The sequence below is a fragment of the Nerophis lumbriciformis genome, linkage group LG32, assembly GCF_033978685.3.
Source record: "Nerophis lumbriciformis linkage group LG32, RoL_Nlum_v2.1, whole genome shotgun sequence".
NCBI lineage: Eukaryota > Metazoa > Chordata > Actinopteri > Syngnathiformes > Syngnathidae > Nerophis > Nerophis lumbriciformis.
This window is the reverse complement of record NC_084579.2, coordinates 6,978,033-6,998,381: the sequence shown is the minus strand read 5'-3', so window position 1 is coordinate 6,998,381 and position 20,349 is coordinate 6,978,033. Positions and strand designations below refer to the sequence as shown.

At 42.3% G+C, this 20,349-nt stretch overlaps 1 protein-coding gene across 1 annotated transcript in view; it reads right to left on the bottom strand.

Moving 5' to 3' along the window:
• Positions 1-1,266: 1,266 nt before the first annotated feature.
• slc20a1b (solute carrier family 20 member 1b) overlaps positions 1,267-20,349 on the bottom strand; it is a 33,025-nt gene continuing 13,942 nt past the window's right edge. Inside the window, exons 6-11 of the mRNA XM_061927258.2 lie at positions 16,384-16,503; positions 12,610-12,876; positions 10,010-10,568; positions 2,553-2,738; positions 2,374-2,458; positions 1,267-2,288 (exon numbers count right to left, since the gene is read on the bottom strand). Coding sequence (XP_061783242.1) covers positions 2,133-2,288; positions 2,374-2,458; positions 2,553-2,738; positions 10,010-10,568; positions 12,610-12,876; positions 16,384-16,503 — 1,373 coding nt within the window. The 3' untranslated portion in view covers positions 1,267-2,132. The remainder of the gene's footprint in view (positions 2,289-2,373; positions 2,459-2,552; positions 2,739-10,009; positions 10,569-12,609; positions 12,877-16,383; positions 16,504-20,349) is intronic.

The following is a 20,349-nucleotide window of genomic DNA, read 5'->3' as shown; positions in this document are numbered from 1 at the left end:
TCTATACTCTCGGCAGGGTCCTTGAGGGTGCATGGGAGTTTGCCCAACCAGTCTACATGTGTTTTGTGGACTTGGAGAAGGCATTCGACCGTGTCTCTCGGGAAGTCCTGTGGGGAGTGCTCAGAGAGTACGGGGTATCGGACTGTCTGATTGTGGCAGTCCGCTCCCTGTATGATCAGTGTCAGAGCTTAGTCCGCATTGCCGGTAGTAAGTCGGACACGTTTCCAGTGAGGGTTGAACTCCGCCAAGGCTGCCCTTTGTCACCCATTCTGTTCATAACTTTTATGGACAGAATTTCTAGGCGCAGTCAAGGCGTTGAGGGGATCTGGTTTGGTGGCTGCGGGATTAGGTCTCTGCTTTTTGCAGATGATGTGGTCCTGATGGCTTCATCTGGCCAGGATCTTCAGCTCTCACTGGGTCGGTTCGCAGCCGAGTGTGAAGCGACTGGGATGAGAATCAGCACCTCCAAGTCCCAGTCCATGGTTCTCGCCCGGAAAAGGGTGGAGAACTTGCCCCAAGTGGAGGAGTTCAAGTACCTCGGAGTCTTGTTCACGAGTGAGGGAAGAGTGGATCGTGAGATCGACAGGCGGATCGGTGCGGCATCTTCAGTAATGCGGACGCTGTATCGATCCGTTGTGGTGAAGAAGGAGCTGAGCCGGAAGGCAAAGCTCTCAATTTACCGGTCGATCTACGTTCCCATCCTCACCTATGGTCATGAGCTTTGGGTTATGACCGAAAGGACAAGATCACGGGTACAGGCGGCCGAAATGAGTTTCCTCCGCCGAGTGGCGGGGCTCTCCCTTAGAGATAGGGTGAGAAGCTCTGTCATCCGGGGGGAGCTCAAAGTAAAGCCGCTGCTCCTCCACATCGAGAGGAGCCAGATGAGGTGGTTCGGGCATCTGGTCAGGATGCCACCCGAACGCCTCCCTCGGGAGGTGTTTAGGGCACGTCCGACCGGTAGGAGGCCGCGGGGAAGACCCAGGACACGTTGGGAAGACCATGTCTCCCGGCTGGCCTGGGAACGCCTCGGGGTCCCACAGGAAGAGCTGGACGAAGTGGCTGGGGAGAGGGAAGTCTGGGCTTCCCTGCTTAGGCTGCTGCCCCCGCGACCCGACCTCGGATAAGCGGAAGAAGATGGATGAATGTCCAATGCAGACATTTATATATTTGTTCTGTCAAATAGCCATACAAATGTACAGATATTTTAGTCCTGTTAACACAAATGTACATTAAGAACAAATATTTAAAACAAAACAGGCAACAATGGTGTTTTTTTTTCAGTTTTTATTGAATTTTTGTGTTATGCATTTGTATTAAAAAATAAAATTAAAAAAAACTATTCTTTGGTACCTAAAGGGCAAATAAAAGTTAAGGCAGCTACATCGTCTACAGGTGTGATATGTCGTTTACTTCTGCAACACTTCTACTCCAAACACACACACTCAGCAGACCTGCTGGCTTATTTATTCACCTGCGAGGTGGCGGAAAGCCAAGAAACGAAAGAAGCAAACCAGTCAACATCCTGCGGGAAGGACCCTTGCAGCGATGAGGTGAACTCAGCAGGAGGCTGAAACCACATTGACGACACGCTCAAGTTTAAACAGGAGTTCAGCACATTCACATCATTTTTTTAAAAGGTCAAGTAACATTTATTCAGTCTGATATCTGCACTGATGTTTGTTATAGTGCCTAAAAGAGCCAAATCCGTTTTTTTTTTTTACTTGTTGATCCAATATATGGTGTCATGGTTGTGTATAAATACTGTTTCTATCCCTAAGTGTAGTGGACAATAGTACATTTAAGTCTAATACTGCATTTTGTTCTTTTTCTAACGGATTTCCTTTCAAACAAAAAGATGTTACAGCAAAATAAAAAAAGGAGCTTGTATTAGAACAAGTAAGCCTTTAGACTCAGAATGAGAAGAAGTCAGAAGAAAAGTAACGGGAGGCCCAAATGAAACATTTACATGACGACATTCCAAAAAGGTCCCATCACATTTTTTTTTTCTTTTGTAAAAGTCGTGGGCTTGAGGTAAGCGATAAATATTAACCCCACCCAACTCCACTCTTCTCTGGGTGCGCATGGAGCGGTTGTCTTCTCCCCTCCCCGTGCTGGGGGCGTGTGTGCAGGCCTCATATGATGCCGTAGATGAAGATGGCCATGATGGCGGCGCTGATCAGGCCCGAGATGGGCACGGTCACGAACCACGCCATGAAGATGTTGCGGAACAGACGCCAGTCCACCGCCTTCTTGGAGCGCAGCCAGCCCACGGCCACCACCGAGCCCACCTGCAAACCGTCTGCGGGTCAATGACTGGTACGTTTCTAAGACTTAACGTCTGGCGCACTTCCTGTTGGACATCACGGGGCCTACCTTGCAGTGGGTGGTGGAGACCGGCAGGCCGATGTTAGACGCAACCACCACAGTCAGAGCCGAGGCCAACTCGATGCTGAAACCACTGCAGGGCAAGCAAAAACAAGGCTGAGGTCAGTGCCAAGTCTGGCGTGTGTGTGAGTAATGTGTGTGTATAAGTGAGTAACATGGGTGTGTACCTTGAGGGGGTGATGGGAGTGAGGTCCCTGCCCATGGTCTGGATCACTCTGCGCCCCCACACCCACAGACCCATGCAGATGCCCACACCTCCGTAGAGCAGCAGCCAAGTGGGCGTCTGTTCATTGGAGTCCACGCTACCGCTGTTGTAAACCAGCCATAGCGCCACCAACGGTCCAATGGCGTTACTGCACAAACAAAATGCAAACACTCAGGCGGTAGCAGGGCTATATGCAACTGGCATACCTGCCAACTTTTGAAATCAGAAAAACCTAGTAGCCAGGGTCCAGGGGTTGCAGGCCCCGGTAGGTCCAGGACAAAGTCCTGGTGGGGGGGTTCAGGCTTCGCCCCCCCGACGCAAAATGATAATTAGCATTCAGACAGGTTAAAATGTTGCTAAAACCATCACTTTTCTATCAGTCACAGTGACTTTTCAAAACAAAAATATTACAGCAAAAATCATATGGGTTGATTGACATGTTTATTCTGTAAGCTAACTTCAATAGTTTGAAATTATTTTGACAGTTAATGCCAGTTATCCTGTCAACCTTTCACAAAACTTCAATTTGTTAATTGAAAGTATAAACAGTATAAACACTTTTTACAGTAAACAAATGGTAAAACAGTACTAAACAATTCCATTAAAAAAAAAAAATTGGTGTCATTATTAACTTTCTGTCCAAGCTTGTATAATCTACTGCCTTGTTCAATTGTAAAAAATGTTCTGTGCCTAAAATTCACATTTCTATCACAATTATCATACTGTAAACATGGTAAGCTAACTTCATTAAAATTAATAGTCCTGTCAATAGCATGGAATTACAATTCAAATGTAGTTTTTTTGTAAGCCTTTCAAAAGAATTCAAATTATGAAAAATGAATGAAAATTAATTGAAGCCATCAGACACTTGAAAAGTGGCACATCACATCTCTAATGTAATCATTTGAACTTTTCAACAGAAATAGCACTGCAAAAATATTAAGGACATACTTCTGTATTTTGGTAGTTATGCTGTCAACATTTAACAAGATTTCTTCAACTTGGACTTGAAAGCATAAATAGTATAAACACTTTTAACAGTATAACAGTACTAAACAATTCCAATAGATAACATTAGTGTCATTACCTTTTTGTGGCTAAAATCCAAATTCATCCTATCAGATTGATCATACTGCAAACATGATATGGTAACTTTATAAGTTTACTTCATTAAAATGTAATTCAATAGCATCATTAGCATGGAACTACAATTCAATTGCAGTTTTCTGTAAGCCTTTCAAAAGAATTGAAGAATTAATGAAAATGAATTTTAGCAATCAAGACAGTTGTAAATGCAGCACATCACATCTTCCTGGTCATCGGCATTAGACTTGTGTTTTTTTGTCCCAACGTGGTCTTTTACATCGCTAATTCCTCCGTGTCCGATCGAAAAATCTTGTCTGCACAAGGTGCAATTCGCGTAGTTTTCACCCTTTTTGGAACGGATAATTATTCCCGGATAGGCTTTTGAATATTCTTCACGGAATGACTGCAGTTTTCTTTTCGGTTTAAGACTCGTTTGCGATTTTTCTCCGGCTGATTCCATGATCGTTCGCTCGTTTGGAAACAATGGCAACAGGTGCCTCGTGCTTGGCAGCGGTGCTATAAATAGCCTCGCGCATGGCATTCGGAATGGCTGGATAGGAAGTTACGGGAAGCAGTGTCGATTGTCATTGTTGTTACGCGATTTCGTGAATAAAACTTTTTAAAGAATTAATTTTTTTTAATTAATGAAAAACCGTATTTTTTAATCACTGCAACCGTAAACCGGAATAGGTTGATGAAAACCGTACTAATTACGGGAAAACCGGAGTAGTTGGCAGGTATGAACTGGCCATCTGTTCATAACATATTTGCAGCTAATTCCTAAAACACGAGAGAGCTTCTGTTGTGAAGACGAACTTGGACCGATATTAACACTGGCAGATGCTTGCATTGACATTTTAACCTTGCTAGCAAACATGGAACACGGGAGTCCAAATTTGTGATTTACATAACTAAGGCGCTCCTCAAAGCACCCCTTTAAGTCCTTTTTATTGGCAGTTACACATTTTTTCCATAGTGTTATTTATGCAACTGCTGTAGCCTGTTTACCTCACATGCAGTCAGTGGTCATTAGGGCTGCAACAACTAATCGATTAAATCGATTATAAAAATAGTTGCCGATTAATTTAGTCATCGATTCGTTGGATCTATGCTATGTGCAGAGGCTACTTTTTTTTATAAACCTTTATTTTTAAACTGCAACATTTACAAACAGCTGACAATCAAAATAAGTATGGTGCTGTTTTTTTTCTCAATAAAATACTGGAAAGGATAGAAATGTAGTTTGTCTATTTTATCCGATTATTAATCGATTCATCGGAGTAATAATCGACAGATTAATCAATTATAAAATTAGTTGTTAGTTGCAAGCCTATTGATCATACAAGTGGCGTTCCTCAAGGTTCTGTTTTAGGTCCTTTCCCCCCCCATCATTTAGGACAGACCCACTCGACATCCAATTGCATTCGGTCTCCCCTAGAGGGGGGAGGGTTACCCACATATGCGGTCCTCTCCAAGGTTTCTCATAGTCGTTCACATCGACGTCCCACTGGGGTGAGTTTTTCCTTGCCCTTATGTGGGCTTTGTACCGAGGATGTCGTTGTGGCTTGTGCAGCCCTTTGAGACACTTGTGATTTAGGGCTATATAAATAAACATTGATTGATAGGACAGTGGTGCCCACACTTTTTCTGCAGGCCAGCTACTTTTCTATTGACCAAGTGGAGGGGATCTACCTCATTAGTATTGATTTATTTATGAAAGAGAGGTTTTTGTTGACAAGTTAAAAGGTGTTTAATGATAATACAAGCATGTTTAATCACATATATCGTATTTTTCGGACTATAAGTCGCTCCGGAGTATAAGTAGCACCAGCCGAAAATGCATAATAAAGAAGGAAAAAAACATATATAAGTCGCATTTTTTGGGGACATTTATTTGATAAAAGCCAACACCAAGAATAGACATTTGAAAGGCAATTTAAAATAAATAAAGAATAGTGAACAACAGGCTGAATAAGTGTACGTTATATGAGGCATAAATAACCAACTGGTATGTTAACGTAACATATTATGGTAAGAGTCATTCAAATAACTATAACATATAGAACATGCTATACGTTTACCAAACAATCTGTCACTCCTAATCGCTAAATAATATTTGATATTTTACGGTAATGTGTTAATTTCACACATAAGTCACTCCTGAGTATAAGTCGCACCCCCGGCCAAACTTTGAAAAAAACTGCGACTTAGTCCGAAAAATACGGTAGATTCCTTTCTTTCATGAAGACAAGAATATAAGTTTGTGTATGACCTGATTCTGATGACTTGCATTGATTGGAATCAGAAAGTAGTGATGATAATTTCCACATTTTCAAAATGGAGGATACAAAAGTCCTCTTTTCTGTCCAATACCACATGAAAGTGGTTGGTTTTTGCCATCTTATTTGTCCAGCTTCCATACTCCTTTTTATACACTTTACAAGGAATACATTGGCGGTAAACTCCGTAGCTTGCCAGCTTTCTGAGACTCTTATTTTGTTAGCGCAGGCAGGATGAAGCAGGGCTTTTATTGTGAAGACAGGAACTGTGCAGTTGGTCTTTAGAGTTTTGACATAAAAAGTGTTTCTTGCCTTCCTGTCGGTCATTTTTTCTTAAAGGGGAACATTATCACCAGACCTATGTAAGCGTCAATATATACCTTGATGTTGCAGAAAAAAGACCATATATTTTTTTAACCGATTTCCGAACTCTAAATGGGTGAATTTTGGCGAATTAAACGCCTTTCTAATATTCGCTCTCGGAGCGATGACGTCACAACGTGACGTCCCATCGGGAAGCAATCCGCCATTTTCTCAAACACCGAGTCAAATCAGCTCTGTTATTTTCCGTTTTTTCGACTGTTTTCCGTACCTTGGAGACATCATGCCTCGTCGGTGTGTTGTCGGAGGGTGTAACAACACGAACAGGGACGGATTCAAGTTGCACCAGTGGCCCAAAGATGCGAAAGTGGCAAGAAATTGGACGTTTGTTCCGCACACTTTACCGACGAAAGCTATGCTACGACAGAGATGGCAAGAAAGTGTGGATATCCTGCGACACTCAAAGCAGATGCATTTCCAACTGGACTGGACAGATCAGCTTTCAGGAAAAGAGAGCGGATGAGGGTATGTCTACAGAATATATTAATTGATGAAAATTGGGCTGTCTGCACTCTCAAAGTGCATGTTGTTGCCAAATGTATTTCATATGCTGTAAACCTAGTTCATAGTTGTTAGTTTCCTTTAATGCCAAACAAACACATACCAATCGTTGGTTAGAAGGCGATCGCCGAATTCGTCCTCGCTTTCTCCCGTGTCGCTGGCTGTCGTGTCGTTTTCGTTGGTTTCGCTTGCATACGGTTCAAACCGATATGGCTCAATAGCTTCAGTTTCTTCTTCAATTTCGTTTTCGCTACCTGCCTCCACACTACAACCATCCGTTTCAATACATGCGTAATCTGTTGAATCGCTTAAGCCGCTGAAATCCGAGTCTGAATCCGAGCTAATGTCGCTATAGCTTGCTGTTCTTTCCGCCATGTTTGTTTGTGTTGGCTTCACTATGTGACGTCACAGGAAAATGGACGGGTGTGTATATAACGATGGTTAAAATCAGGCACTTTGAAGCTTTTTTTTAAAGGATATTGCGTGATGGGTAAAATTTTGAAAAAAACGTAGAAAATAAAATAAGCCACTGGGAACTGTTTTTAACCATTCTGAAATTGTGATAATGTTCCCCTTTAATAATGATCTGGCAGCAGCCAGCGTCATCTCACAAGACCCTCGGGTGCTGTGAATGTCAATCAAGTGACGTCTTGGTGAAGATTGATTATCGCTCATTTATAAGTCTATTTTTTTAATGCCTGGCTGGCGATCGACTGACACACCCTCCGCCATCGCCTGGCAGCTCGCCATCAACTTGCTTTGCGGAAATCTTTTATTTATAGATCTGTATCGCTCTGGAATGACCTGCCTCAAACTCTCACCGGCATTGAAAGTAAACAGGTTTTTAAAAAGAAAGTAAGATTTTATCTGAGTCTTCAAATTAGTTTGCTTGTTGATGATTTTGTTTGGTTTTATATTGTGTAGTTATATTTATATGGTAATTATAATTATGTGACTGTAAATTGTTTGCTTGTTTTCTTATTGATGCTTTTATTTTTTTCCTGTATTGTGTAGTTATAATTATATGCTTTTACTTGTAATTGTATTGAGTTTGTGGACCACAGGAAGACTAGTGGGTTGTTGTGGCAACCAGCTAATGGAGGATCCTTAATAAAAATCTAATCAACGTAATGGGCATCCCCGATTTAGGATATTAAACTGGTGGCCGAGGAGTTTAGTTCAAAAAACTTGTGAGACTCCCATTTTTGCAGCAGATTTCTAAAAACACTCGGAGTGCTGTCAGATATCCTACCTTACCATGAATTGATTAACGTGGACCCCGACTTAAACAAGTCGAAAAACTTATTGGGGTGTTACCATTTAGTGGTCAATTGTACGGAATATGTACTGTACTGTGCAATCTACTAATAAAAGTCTCAATCAATCCTGTGAATATAATAAAAATCGACAAAAATCTGAATATCTACTGTCGAGGACGCTGGTTCCCCGGAATATACAAAATAAGAGTAATAAGAACTCCTGGCACACCTCCAGTCCTTGGCAATGTGACCCCTAAAACAATTTACTGGTAGTTGAACATCCTGGTCCTGCTGGGTTGGCAGAGCTACTATTTTCCCAACGAATAAACCACATGGTAGCTCTGTGCAACCCCATAATAAAGTTAAAGTACCAATGATTGTCACACACACACTAGATGTGGCGAAATTATTCTCTGAATTTGACCCAAACCCTTGTTCACCCCCTGGGGAGCAGTGAGCGGTGGCCGAACCCGGGAATCATTTTTGGTGATTTAACCCCAAATTCCAACCCTTGATGCTGAGTGCCAAGCAGGGAGGTAATGGCTCCCATTTTTATAGTCTTTGCCGGGGTTTGAACTCACGACCTACCGATCTCAGGGCGGACACTCTAACCACTAGGCCACTGTGTAGGTAATTCGTATTAACTTGAAATTTCTCACACTGTTCTACAAAAAGACGTATTGTACCTTGGGGTTTTTGCTCAATAACCACCAAATTTGGTGCACAAAATGTAAAAAAAAATGTCTAAGTTATTAACTACCTGGTACTGTATTTTCCGCACTATAAGGCGCACCGGATTATACGGCGCACCTTCAATGAATGGCCTATTTTAAAACTTTGTTCATATATAAGGCGCACCGCATTATAAGGCGCATAGAATAGACCAGGGGTGCTCATTACGTCGATCGCGGAGGGTGTGTCAGTCGATCACCAGCCAGGCATTAAAAAAATAGTCCTAAAAATGAGCGATCATAAATCTTCACTATGACGTCACTTTCGTCACTTGATTGACATTCACGGCACCCGAGGGTCTTCTGAGATGACGCTGGCTGCTGCCAGCTCATTAAAATTACCGACTGGAAGGCGAGAAACACTTTATTTCAACAGACTCTGGCGCCGTACCTGTCGTCAAAACTCCAAAGACCGACTGCACAGTTGCGCTAACAAAACGAGTCTCAGAAAGCTGGCGTGCACAAGCTAGCAAGCTACGGAGTTTGCCGACAATGTATTTCTTGTAAAGTGTATACAAAGGAGTACGGAAGCTGGACAAATAAGATGCCAAAAACCAACCACTTTCATGTGGTATTGGACAGAAAGGAGGACTTTTTCTCCTCCATTCGAAAATGCGGACGTTATCATCACCATTGTCTGATTCCAATCAATGCAAGTCATCAGAATCAGGTAATACACCAACTTATATTCTTGTCTTCATGAAAGAAAGGAATCTATATGTGTTAAACATGCCTGTATTATCTTTAAACACCTTTAACTTATTAACAATATTAACTATATGTGTTAAACATGCTTGCATTATCATTAAACACCTTTAACTTGTTAACAAAAACATATATTTCATAAATATGTAAATATAAATTATATATATGAATGAGGTAGATCCCCACGACTTGATCAATTGAAAAGTAGCTCGCCTGCAGAAAAAGTGTGAGCACCCCTGCTCTCACCACTAGGCCACTGAGTAGGTAATTCGTATTAACTTGACATTTCTCACACTGTTCTAGAAAAAGACGTATTGTACCTTGGGGTTTTTGCTCAATAACCACATTTGGTACACAAAATTTTAAAAAAAAATACATTAAAGAAAATGTCTAAGTTATTAAGTAATATCTTACATGTTAAGTATTTAGAGCACAATCCACAGGGGAGGGGTAAAGACATGTGACATATCTGCATACCTGACGTCGTTTCCTCCGTGAGCGAAGGATCCGAAGCAGGCGGTGAGAATTTGCAGGAACTGGAAGAGCATGGAGACTTCGGGTTTGTCCGCTTCGAGGCCGTCCTCGTCCAGAGAGCTCTGGGTGCTGTGGGCGTCCTCCTTCCCCATGTCCAGCGTCACATCGCCCTCCCCGACGCCTTCGGGTGCACCGTGCTCGGCCACGGCGTTGCAGTAGCTGGTGTAGCTGTCCATGCGCACGCGCTTCCTGTCCTGGCCGCCGGGGCCGCTCTTCTCGCCTTCCTGGGGGTCGCCGTCTTTGTGCCTGAAGTCGGCGTGCATGCCGATGATGGCCATGGTGTAGGAGGTGTAGCTGTTGTTGCGCCTGATTGGCCGGTCGCCGCCCTCGCCCATGCAGTCGCCCACCTTGGCCAGGTGGAGCTTGTGCAGGAGGTCCTTGTAGAGGCCGGAGTCCTTGTGGACCGTGTGGTACTGGCTGTAGCCGTTACTTGGCATCTGTGGGGGCCGCTGGTTGAACTGGGCTTGGTTTATGTGATTGTTGGACTGGACTTGTTTGGGAACTACAGGGGGGAAAAAAATAGTCAAAATGAGGACGGTCCACCTAGTTAAAAAAACTAGAGATGTCCGATATTATCGGACTGCCGATATATGCTTTAAAATGTGATATCGGAAATTATCGGTATCGGTTTCGAAAAGTAAATTTTATGACATTTTAAAACGCCGCTGTGTACACGGACGTAGGGAGAAGTACAGAGCGCCAATAAACCTTAAAGGCACTTCCATTGCGTAATAATATCTACGGCTTTTCACACACATAAGTGAATGCAAGACATACTTGGTCAACAGCCATACAGGTCACACTGAGGGTGGCCGTATAAACAACTTTAACACTGTTACAAATATGCGCCACACTGTGAACCCACACCAAACAAGAATGACAAACACATTTCGGGAGAACATCCGCACCGTAACACAACAGAACAAATACCCAGAACCCCTTGCAGCACGAACTCTTCCTGGACGCTACAATATACACCCCCCCGCTACCTCCTAAAACTCAACCCCGGCCACCTCAATCTCTCTCAGGGAGAGCATGTCCCAAATTCCAAGCTGCTGTTTTGAGGCATGTTAAAAAAAATAATGCACTTTGTGACTTCAATAATAAATATGGCAGTGCCATGTTGGCATTTTTTTTCCATAACTTGAGATGATTTATTTTGGAAAACCTTGTTACATTGTTTAATGCAGGGGTGCTCACACTTTTTCTGCAGGTAAGCTACTTTTCAATTGATCAAGTCGTGGGGATCTACCTCATTCATATATATAACTTATATTTACTTATTTATGAAACATATGTTTTTGTTAACAAGTTAAAGGTGTTTAATGATAATACAATCATGTTTAACACGTATAGTTAATATTGTTAATAAATTAAAGGTGTTTAATGAAAATACAAGTTTGTTTAATACATATAGTTAATATTGTTAAGTTAAAGGTGTTTAAAGATAATGCAAACATGTTTAACACATAGTTAATATTGTTAACAAGTTAAAGATGTTTAGTGATAATGCAAGCATGTTTAACACATAGTTAATAAATTAAAGGTGTTTAATGATAATACAAGAATGTTTAACACAGTTAATATTGTTAACAAGTTAGAAGTGTTTAAAGATAATACAAGCATGTTTAACACTTTTAGTTAATATTGGTAATAAGTTAAAGGTGTTTAAAGATAATACAAGCATGTTTAACACATAGTTAATATTGTTAATAAGTTAAAAGTGTTTAGAGATAATACAAGCATGTTTAACACATATAGATTCCTTTCTTTCATGAAGACAAGAATATAAGTTGGTGTATGACCTGATTCTGATGACTTGCATTGATAGGAATCAGACAGTAGTGCTGATAAGGTCCGCATTTTCGAATGGAGGAGAAAAAAAAGTCCTCCTTTCTGTCCAATACCACATGAAAGTGGTTGGTTTTTGGCATCTTATTTGTCCAGCTTCCGTACTCCTTTGTATACACTTTACAAGAAATACATTGTCGGCAAACTCCGTAGCTTGCTAGCTTGTGCACGCCAGCTTTCTGAGACTCTTATTTTGGTAGCGCAGGCAGGATGAAGTAGCGTATTGTGCAACTGTGCAGTCGGTCTTTGGAGTTTTGACGACAGGTACGGCGCCAGAGTCTGTTGAAATAAAGTGTTTCTCGCCTTCCAGTCGGTAATTTTAATGAGCTGGCAGCAGCCAGCGTCATCTCAGAAGACCCTCGGGTGCCGTGAATGTCAATCAAGTGACGAAAGTGACGTCATAGTGAAGATTTATGATCGCTCATTTTTAGGACTATTTTTTTTAATGCCTGGCTGGTGATCGACTGACACACCCTCCGAGATCCACCGGTAGCTCGCGATCGACATAATGAGCACCCCTGGTTTAATGCATCCAGCGGGGCATCACAACAAAATTAGGCATAATAATGTGTTAATTCCACGACTGTATATATCGGTATCGGTTGATATCAGAATCGGTAATTAAGAGTTAGAAAATATCGGCAAAAAAGCCATTATCGGACATCTCTGAAAAAAACTAAGAATTAACTTACCATCGTTTGTACTGCTCTCGTCCGTTTCATCCGACTCTCCGATGTCGAACGCCACACGCCGCTCTTTGACCACGTCGCCGTCCTCACAGTCTCCGATGTCAAACGCCACGCGGCGCTCGTCTGCAGCGGGCTGAGCTGCTGGGCTCTGATTGACAGGCGGCGTTGCAAGGGCGGACGCCTCATTGCTGGTCTGCTTCAGGATGGGAGAGTGAGCCTCGGTCTCCTTCATCAGGGGGCTCTCTGAGGGGCTGGAAGACTTCATGTCTCCTAGAAGAGAAGGAAGCAGTGAGAAAATGCTTGGCCCACATCCCAACACACACACAAAAAGCTACAAGTGCCAGGAGCTTCCAAGAGTGTCTTTCAGGGGAGGGAAATGAAGGATCAAACGAAATAGATAAGAGACTTTGAACACAAACTCGTTACGTTTGTGGAGTCAAGGTGAAGCAGACTCCTAACATTCTTTCTTTATTCATGTGTGTGTGTGTGTGAGAGAGATAATCCGTGGAGCGTTCAGACCAGTTGGCCACATTGCATCATCCCAACCGGTCACGACCGGAGCTGTGGCGGTCAGTGACCAGCAGGTCTATCGCCTCACACGCACACTCCTGCAAATGTCGTGTCAACGCCTTTGAGTCAACCAGGACTTCTTTTAGACGGGCATGTTAAAAGGCCAATTAGCGGATTGCTGTCACCCAAATAGTATTTTGTATAATATAATGTACAGTACAGGCCAAACGTTTGGACATGCATTCTCATTCAATGGGTTTTCTTTACATTGTAGATTGTCAAATCAAAAATATGAATGAACACATGTGGAGTTATGTGCCGTATTTTTCGGACTATAAGTCGCAGGTTTTTTTTCCATAGTTTGGCCGGGGGTGCGACTTATACTCAGGAGCGACTTATGTGTGAAATTATTAACACATTAGCGTAAAATATCAAATAATATTATTTATCTCATTCACATAAGAGACTAGACCAGGGGTCGGCAACCTTTACCAGTCAAAGAGCCATTTTGACCAGTTTCACAAATGATAGAAAACAATGGGAGCCGCAAACATTTTTTAAATTTTAAATGAAATAACACTGCATACAAAGTTTTTTTTTTTGCTTTGTGCTATGTATAAACCAGGGGTCTCAGACACGATGCCCACACCTTTTTATGGAATTTTTAAGCTGGTGCGGCACGCGGGTTTTGAACGAATAGCGGTTGTCAGCGTCATGCGTGCCGTGATGGTACAGCATATAGCGCCCACTACAACCAGCGTGCCTGATCAGCCACATGTTGAATGGGGCTTCCGCTTGCTCACGTAGGTGACAGCAAGGCATACTTGGTCAACAACCACACAGGTTACACTGACGGCCGCGGTATAAAAAAAACTTTAACACTCTTACTAATAATGCGCCACACTGTGAACCCACACCAAACAAGAATGACAAACACATTTCGGGAGAACATCTGCACCGTAACACAACATAAACACAACAGGACAAATACCCAGAATCCCATGCAGCCCTAACTCTTCCGGGCTACATTATACACCCCCGCTACCAAACCCCGCCCACCTCAACCGACGCACAGAGAGGGGGGGTGGGGGTTGATGTGTGAGGGAGCAGGCTTGGGGTGGGGGCGGGGTTTGGTGGTAGCAGGGGTGTATAATGTAGCCCGGAAGAGTCAGGGCTGCATGGGATTCTGGGTGTTTGAGTGTAGGGACGGCGTGGCGCAGTGGAAGAATGGCCGTGCGCGACCCGAGGGTCCCTGGTTCAATCCCCACCTAGTACCAACCTCGTCATGTCCGTTGTGTCCTGAGCAAGACACTTCTCCCTTGCTCCTGATGGGTGCTGGTTAGCGCCTTGCATGGCAGCTCCCTCCATCAGTGTGTGAATGTGTGTGTGAATGGGTAAATGTGGAAGTAGTGTCAAAGCGCTTTGAGTACCTTGAAGGTAGAAAAGCGCTATACAAGTACAACCCATTTGTTCTGTTGTGTTAAGGTGCAGATGTTCTCCCGAAATGTGTTTGTCATTCTTGTTTGGTTTTGGTTCAAAGTGTGGCGCATTATTAGTAAGAGTGTTAAAGTTGTTTTATATGGTCACAGTCAGTGTAACCTGTGTGGCTGTTGACCAAGTATGCCTTGCTGTCACGTACGTGTGCAAGCAGAAGATGTATATTGTATAACAAGTGTTGGGCTGGCACGCTGTTAATACAGATTGTAGAGGGCGCCAAATGTTGTACTATCATGGCACGCAGGGTGAAAATTGGTGAATATTAATCCCGGGAGTCTTCTGCGAGAGGCACTGAAATCCGGAAGTCTCACGGGAAAATTGGGGGGTTCAGCAAGTAAGCTGCTGAGCCGCATCAGAGTGATCAAAGAGCCGCATGCGGCTCCGGAGCCGCGGGTTGCCGACCCCTGGACTAGACGTATAAGATTTCATGGGATTTAGCGATTAGGAGTGACAGATTGTTTGGTAAACGTATAGCATGTTCTATATGTTATAGTTATTTGAATGACTCTTACCATAATATGTTACGTTAACATACCAGTTGGTTATTTATGCCTCATATAACGTACACTTATTCAGCCTGTTGTTCACTATTCTTTATTTATTTTAAATTGCCTTTCAAATGTCTATTCTTGCTGTTGGCTTTTATCAAATACATTTCCCCAAAAAATGCGACTTATACTCCAGTGCGACTTATATATGTTTTTTTCCTTCTTTATTATGCATTTTCGGCCGGTGCGACTTATGCTCCGAAAAATACGGTACTTAAAAAAAAAAAGGGGAAATACCGTATTTTTCCGATTATAAGTTGCAGTTTTTTTTCATAGCATAGACTTTTACTCTGGAGCGACTTTTGTGTGAAATTATTAACACATTACCGTAAAATATCACATAATATTATTTATCTCATTCACATAAGAGACTAGGACAGGGGTCGGCAACCCGTGGCTCCGGAGCTGCATGCGGCTCTTTGATCACTCTGATGCGGCTCAGCAGCTTACTTGCTGAACCCCCCAATTTTCCCGTGAGACATCCGGATTTCAGTGCCTCTCGCAGCAAACTCCCGGGATTAATATTCACCGATTTTCACCCTTACGGCTATAATAAGGGCGTGCCATGATGGTACAACATTTGGCGCCCTCTACAATCTGCATTAACAGCGTGCCAGTCCAACACTTGTTATACAATTTACATCTTCACCTTACACACGTCGTACGTAGCCATACATTGTATGGGGCTTCCGCTTACTCACGTATGCAACAGCAAGGCATACTTACTCAACAACCACACAGGTTACACTGACGGTGGCGGTATAAAAAATAAAACTTTAACACTCTTACTAATAATGCGCCACACTGTGAACCCACACAAAACAAGAATGACAAACAAATTTCGGGAGAACATCTGCACCGTAACACAACATAAACACAACAGAACAAATACCCAGAATCCCATGCAGCCCTAACTCTTCCGGGCTACATTATACACTCCTGCTACCACCAAACCCTGCCCCCACCCCAACCCTGCTCCCTCACACATCACCCCCCCCCCCCCCCCCCCCCCCAACTAAATTGTAAGCAAAACTAATTTAGTGCAAATTCATAATAACACTTAAAAACATGCATAAAAATACATAAAATAGATAAAAATAGCAAGCACACAGTCATTCTTGTCTTGTGTTCAACGACACTATTACACACACACACACACACACACACACACACACACACACACACACACACACACACAAAAGTGAACATGAAAAAAACTTACGTTGGATCTTCTTCTTCAGATGAGGGCAGACTATGAACCAAACCACGATGGCCGTCAGCAGTGCACAGCCCAGTGAGATGAGCAGGGTCCCCCACCAAGGTAGATTGTCGAATCCCAGCACTGGACGAAGGACCGCCACAGACACACAAGACCACGCGAATGCAGGAGAAGAAAAGAAAAATGCAGGTTTTTAAAAACACGGGCAGCGAGTGCCGCCTTCCTCTAGTAGGCAGCACATACAACATGGGGACATTCTGAATTGTCACTTGGGGGAAAACTTCATTCTCGGGATGTGCCGGCTGAGAAAAAGTATGTGAAACGCCCCATGCTGATTAATGGCCACCTCTGAGATTTATATTACTTAACTTAAAGGGGAACATTATCACCAGACCTATGTAAGTGTCAATATATACCTTGATGTTGCAGAAAAAAAGACCATATATTTTTTTAACCGATTTCCGAACTCTAAATGGGTGAATTTTGGCGTATTAAACGCCTTTCTATTATTCGCTCTCGGAGCATCGGGAAGCAATCCGCCATTTTCTCAAACACCGAGTCAAATCAGCTCTGTTATTTTCCGTTTTTTCGACTGTTTTCCGTACCTTGGAGACATCATGCCTCGTCGGTGTGTTGTCGGAGGGTGTAACAACACGAACGGGGACGGATTCAAGTTGCACCAGTGGCCCAAAGATGCCAAAGTGGCAAGAAATTGGACGTTTGTTCCGCACACTTTACCGACGAAAGCTATGCTACGACAGAGATGGCAAGAATGTGTGGATATCCTGCGACACTCAAAGCAGATGCATTTCCAACCATAAAGTCAAAGAAATCTGCCGCCAGACCCCCATTGAATCTGCCGGAGTGTGTGAGCAATTCAGGGACAAAGGACCCTCGCTAGCACGGCAAGCAAGGGCGGCAGTTTGTTCCCGCAGACGAGCGAGCTAAACCCCCTATCGACCCTAGCTTCCCTGGTCTGCTGACATCAACTCCAAAACTGGACAGATCAGCTTTCAGGAAAAGAGCGCGGATGAGGGTATGTCTACAGAATATATTAATTGATGAAAACTGGGCTGTCTGCACTCTCAAAGTGCATGTTGTTGCCAAATGTATTTCATATGCTGTAAACCTAGTTCATAGTTGTTAGTTTCCTTTAATGCCAAACAAACACATACCAATCGTTGGTTAGAAGGCGATCGCCGAATTCGTCCTCGCTTTCTCCCGTGTCGTTTGTCGGTTTCGCTTGCATACGGTTCAAACCGATATGGCTCAATAGCTTCAGTTTCTTCTTCAATTTCGTTTTCGCTACCTGCCTCCACACTACAACCATCCGTTTCAATACATGCGTAATCTGTTGAATCGCTTAAACCGCTGAAATCCGAGTCTGAATCCGAGCTAATGTCGCTATAGCTTGCCGTTCTTTCCGCCATGTTTGTTTGTGTTGGCTTCACTATGTGACGTCACAGGAAAATGGACGGGTGTATATAACGATGGTTAAAATCAGGCACTTTGAAGCTTTTTTTTAGGGATATTGCGTGATGGGTAAAATTTTGAAAAAAACGTCGAAAAATATAATAAGCCACTGGGAACTGATTTTTAATGGTTTTAACCCTTCTGAAATTGTGATAATGTTCCCCTTTAATCATCTCGTTAGTGGCATATACACTATATTTCTTGGCATCATCACTGGAGGACGAGGCAAGCCAGGAGGGACATGCTAATCACTACGCTAAATACATAAGTCCTTCAAGAAGTATAGATATTTATTTTTAAATTAATTTAGTCCCTGGACACAGAAGGACATTTAGGGGAAAAACTGAACTATTTATAATAGTAAATACTCTATTTGTATATCACTTTACATCACATTTACACACTTATAGAAAATAGTAGTTTGTCTTTTTTAGTTATTTTGTGCTATTGAATATGGCTGGGCGATTAAACGATATCAACAGAAAGCGATGAAGCGATCAGTGCATATAGTTTCCTTTTTCGTGGGAAGAAAAGTTGCAAAGCAAGGTTGGTTGGATGACAAAGGCACTTGTCATCAAGCACTGCAGAAAGAGATGCTGATCAGTGGGAGTGACACGCTAACAGCCAATTAGGGAGCAGTTTCAACTATGACGTTTGGTTGCGCCATCTTGTTGTCGATTCATGATTAAGAGGAAGTAAAAATGAGTGCAAATAAGCACAAAAAACAGGAAAAAAGTCACTTCGACAGTATGGCACTTTTTTAAAAACCGATAGACTAATGCGGTGTGTAAATTATGCAATTGATACTTGAGGGGATTATATTTTAAATAAAAATGGTTTATACTTTTTTTTTTCTCCCCTGGTCTTTATTTTCAATAAGTCATAAACAATACCAATAATCGATATCGACCTATACAAAACACTTATATCGTGATTAGAGATGTCCGATAATGGCTTTTTTGCCGATATCCGATATTGTCCAACTCTTAATTACTGATTCCGATATATATATATATATACAGTGGTGGAATTAACACATTATTATGCCAAATTTTGTTGTGATGCCCCGCTGGATGCATTAAACAATGTAACAAGGTTTTCCAAAATAAATCAACTCAAGTTATGGAAAAAAATGCCAACATGGCACTGCCATATTTATTATTGAAGTCACAAAGTGCATTTTTTTTTTTTTAACATGCCTCAAAACAGCAGCTTGGAATTTAGGACATGCTCTCCCTCAGAGAGCATGAGGAGGTTGAGGTGGGCGGGGCGTGTATGCATATATATATATATATATATATATACATATACATACATATATATATATATATATATACACACACACACATATATGTAAGTATGAATGTGTATTTATGTGTGTAAAGATGTCCGATAATGGCTTTTTTGACGATATCCGATATTGTCCAACTCTTAATTACTGATTCCGATATCAACCGATACCGATATATACAGTCATGGAATTAACACATTATTATGCCTAATTTTGTTGTGATGCCCCGCTGGATGCATTAAACAATGTAACAAGGTTTTCCAAAATAAATCAACTCAAGTTATGGAAAAAAATGCCAACATGACACTGCCATATTTATTATTGAAATCACAAAGTGCATTTTTTTTTTTTAACATGCCTCAAAACAGCAGCTTGGAATTTAGGACATGCTCTCCCTGAGAGAGCATGAGGAGGTTGAGGTGGGCGGGGCGGTGTATATTGTATCGTCCCGGAAGAGTTAGTGCTGCAAGGGCTTCTGGGTATTTGTTCTGTTGTGTTACGGTGCGGATGTTCTCCCGAAATGCGTTTTGTCATTCTTGTTTGGTGTGGGTTCACATTTGTAACAGTGTTAAAGTTGTTTATACGGCCACCCTAAGTGTGACCTGTATGGCTGTTGACCAAATATGTCTTGCATTCACTTGTGTGTGAAAAGCCGTAGATATTATGTGATTGGGCCGACACGCAAAGGCAGTGTACTTCTCCCTACGTCCGTGCACCGACGTTTTAAAAAGTCATACATTTTACTTTTTGAAACCGATATTACATTTTAAAGCATTTATCGGCTGATAATATCGGCAGTCTGATATTATCGGACATCTCTAATCGTGATACAGTTTTGACCAAATTGCCCAGCCCTACTGGTCACATTATTGAAATCAAACAAGTTAAAAAAAAAAAAAAAAAAAAAAAGAATAACTAGTTTAAATATTGTTACACTTAATGGCCACCATAAACATTCATACCTGCCAACTTTTGAAATCAGAAAAACCTAGTCGCCAGGGTCCAGGGGCCGCAGGCCCCGGTAGGTCCAGGACAAAGTCCTGGTGGGGGGTTCAGGCTTCGCCCCCGACGCAAAATGATTATTAGCATTCAGACAGGTTAAAATGTTGCTAAAACCATCACTTTTCTATCAGTCACAGTGACTTTTCAAAACAAAAATATTACAGCAAAAATCATATGGGTTGATTGACATGTTTATTCTGTAA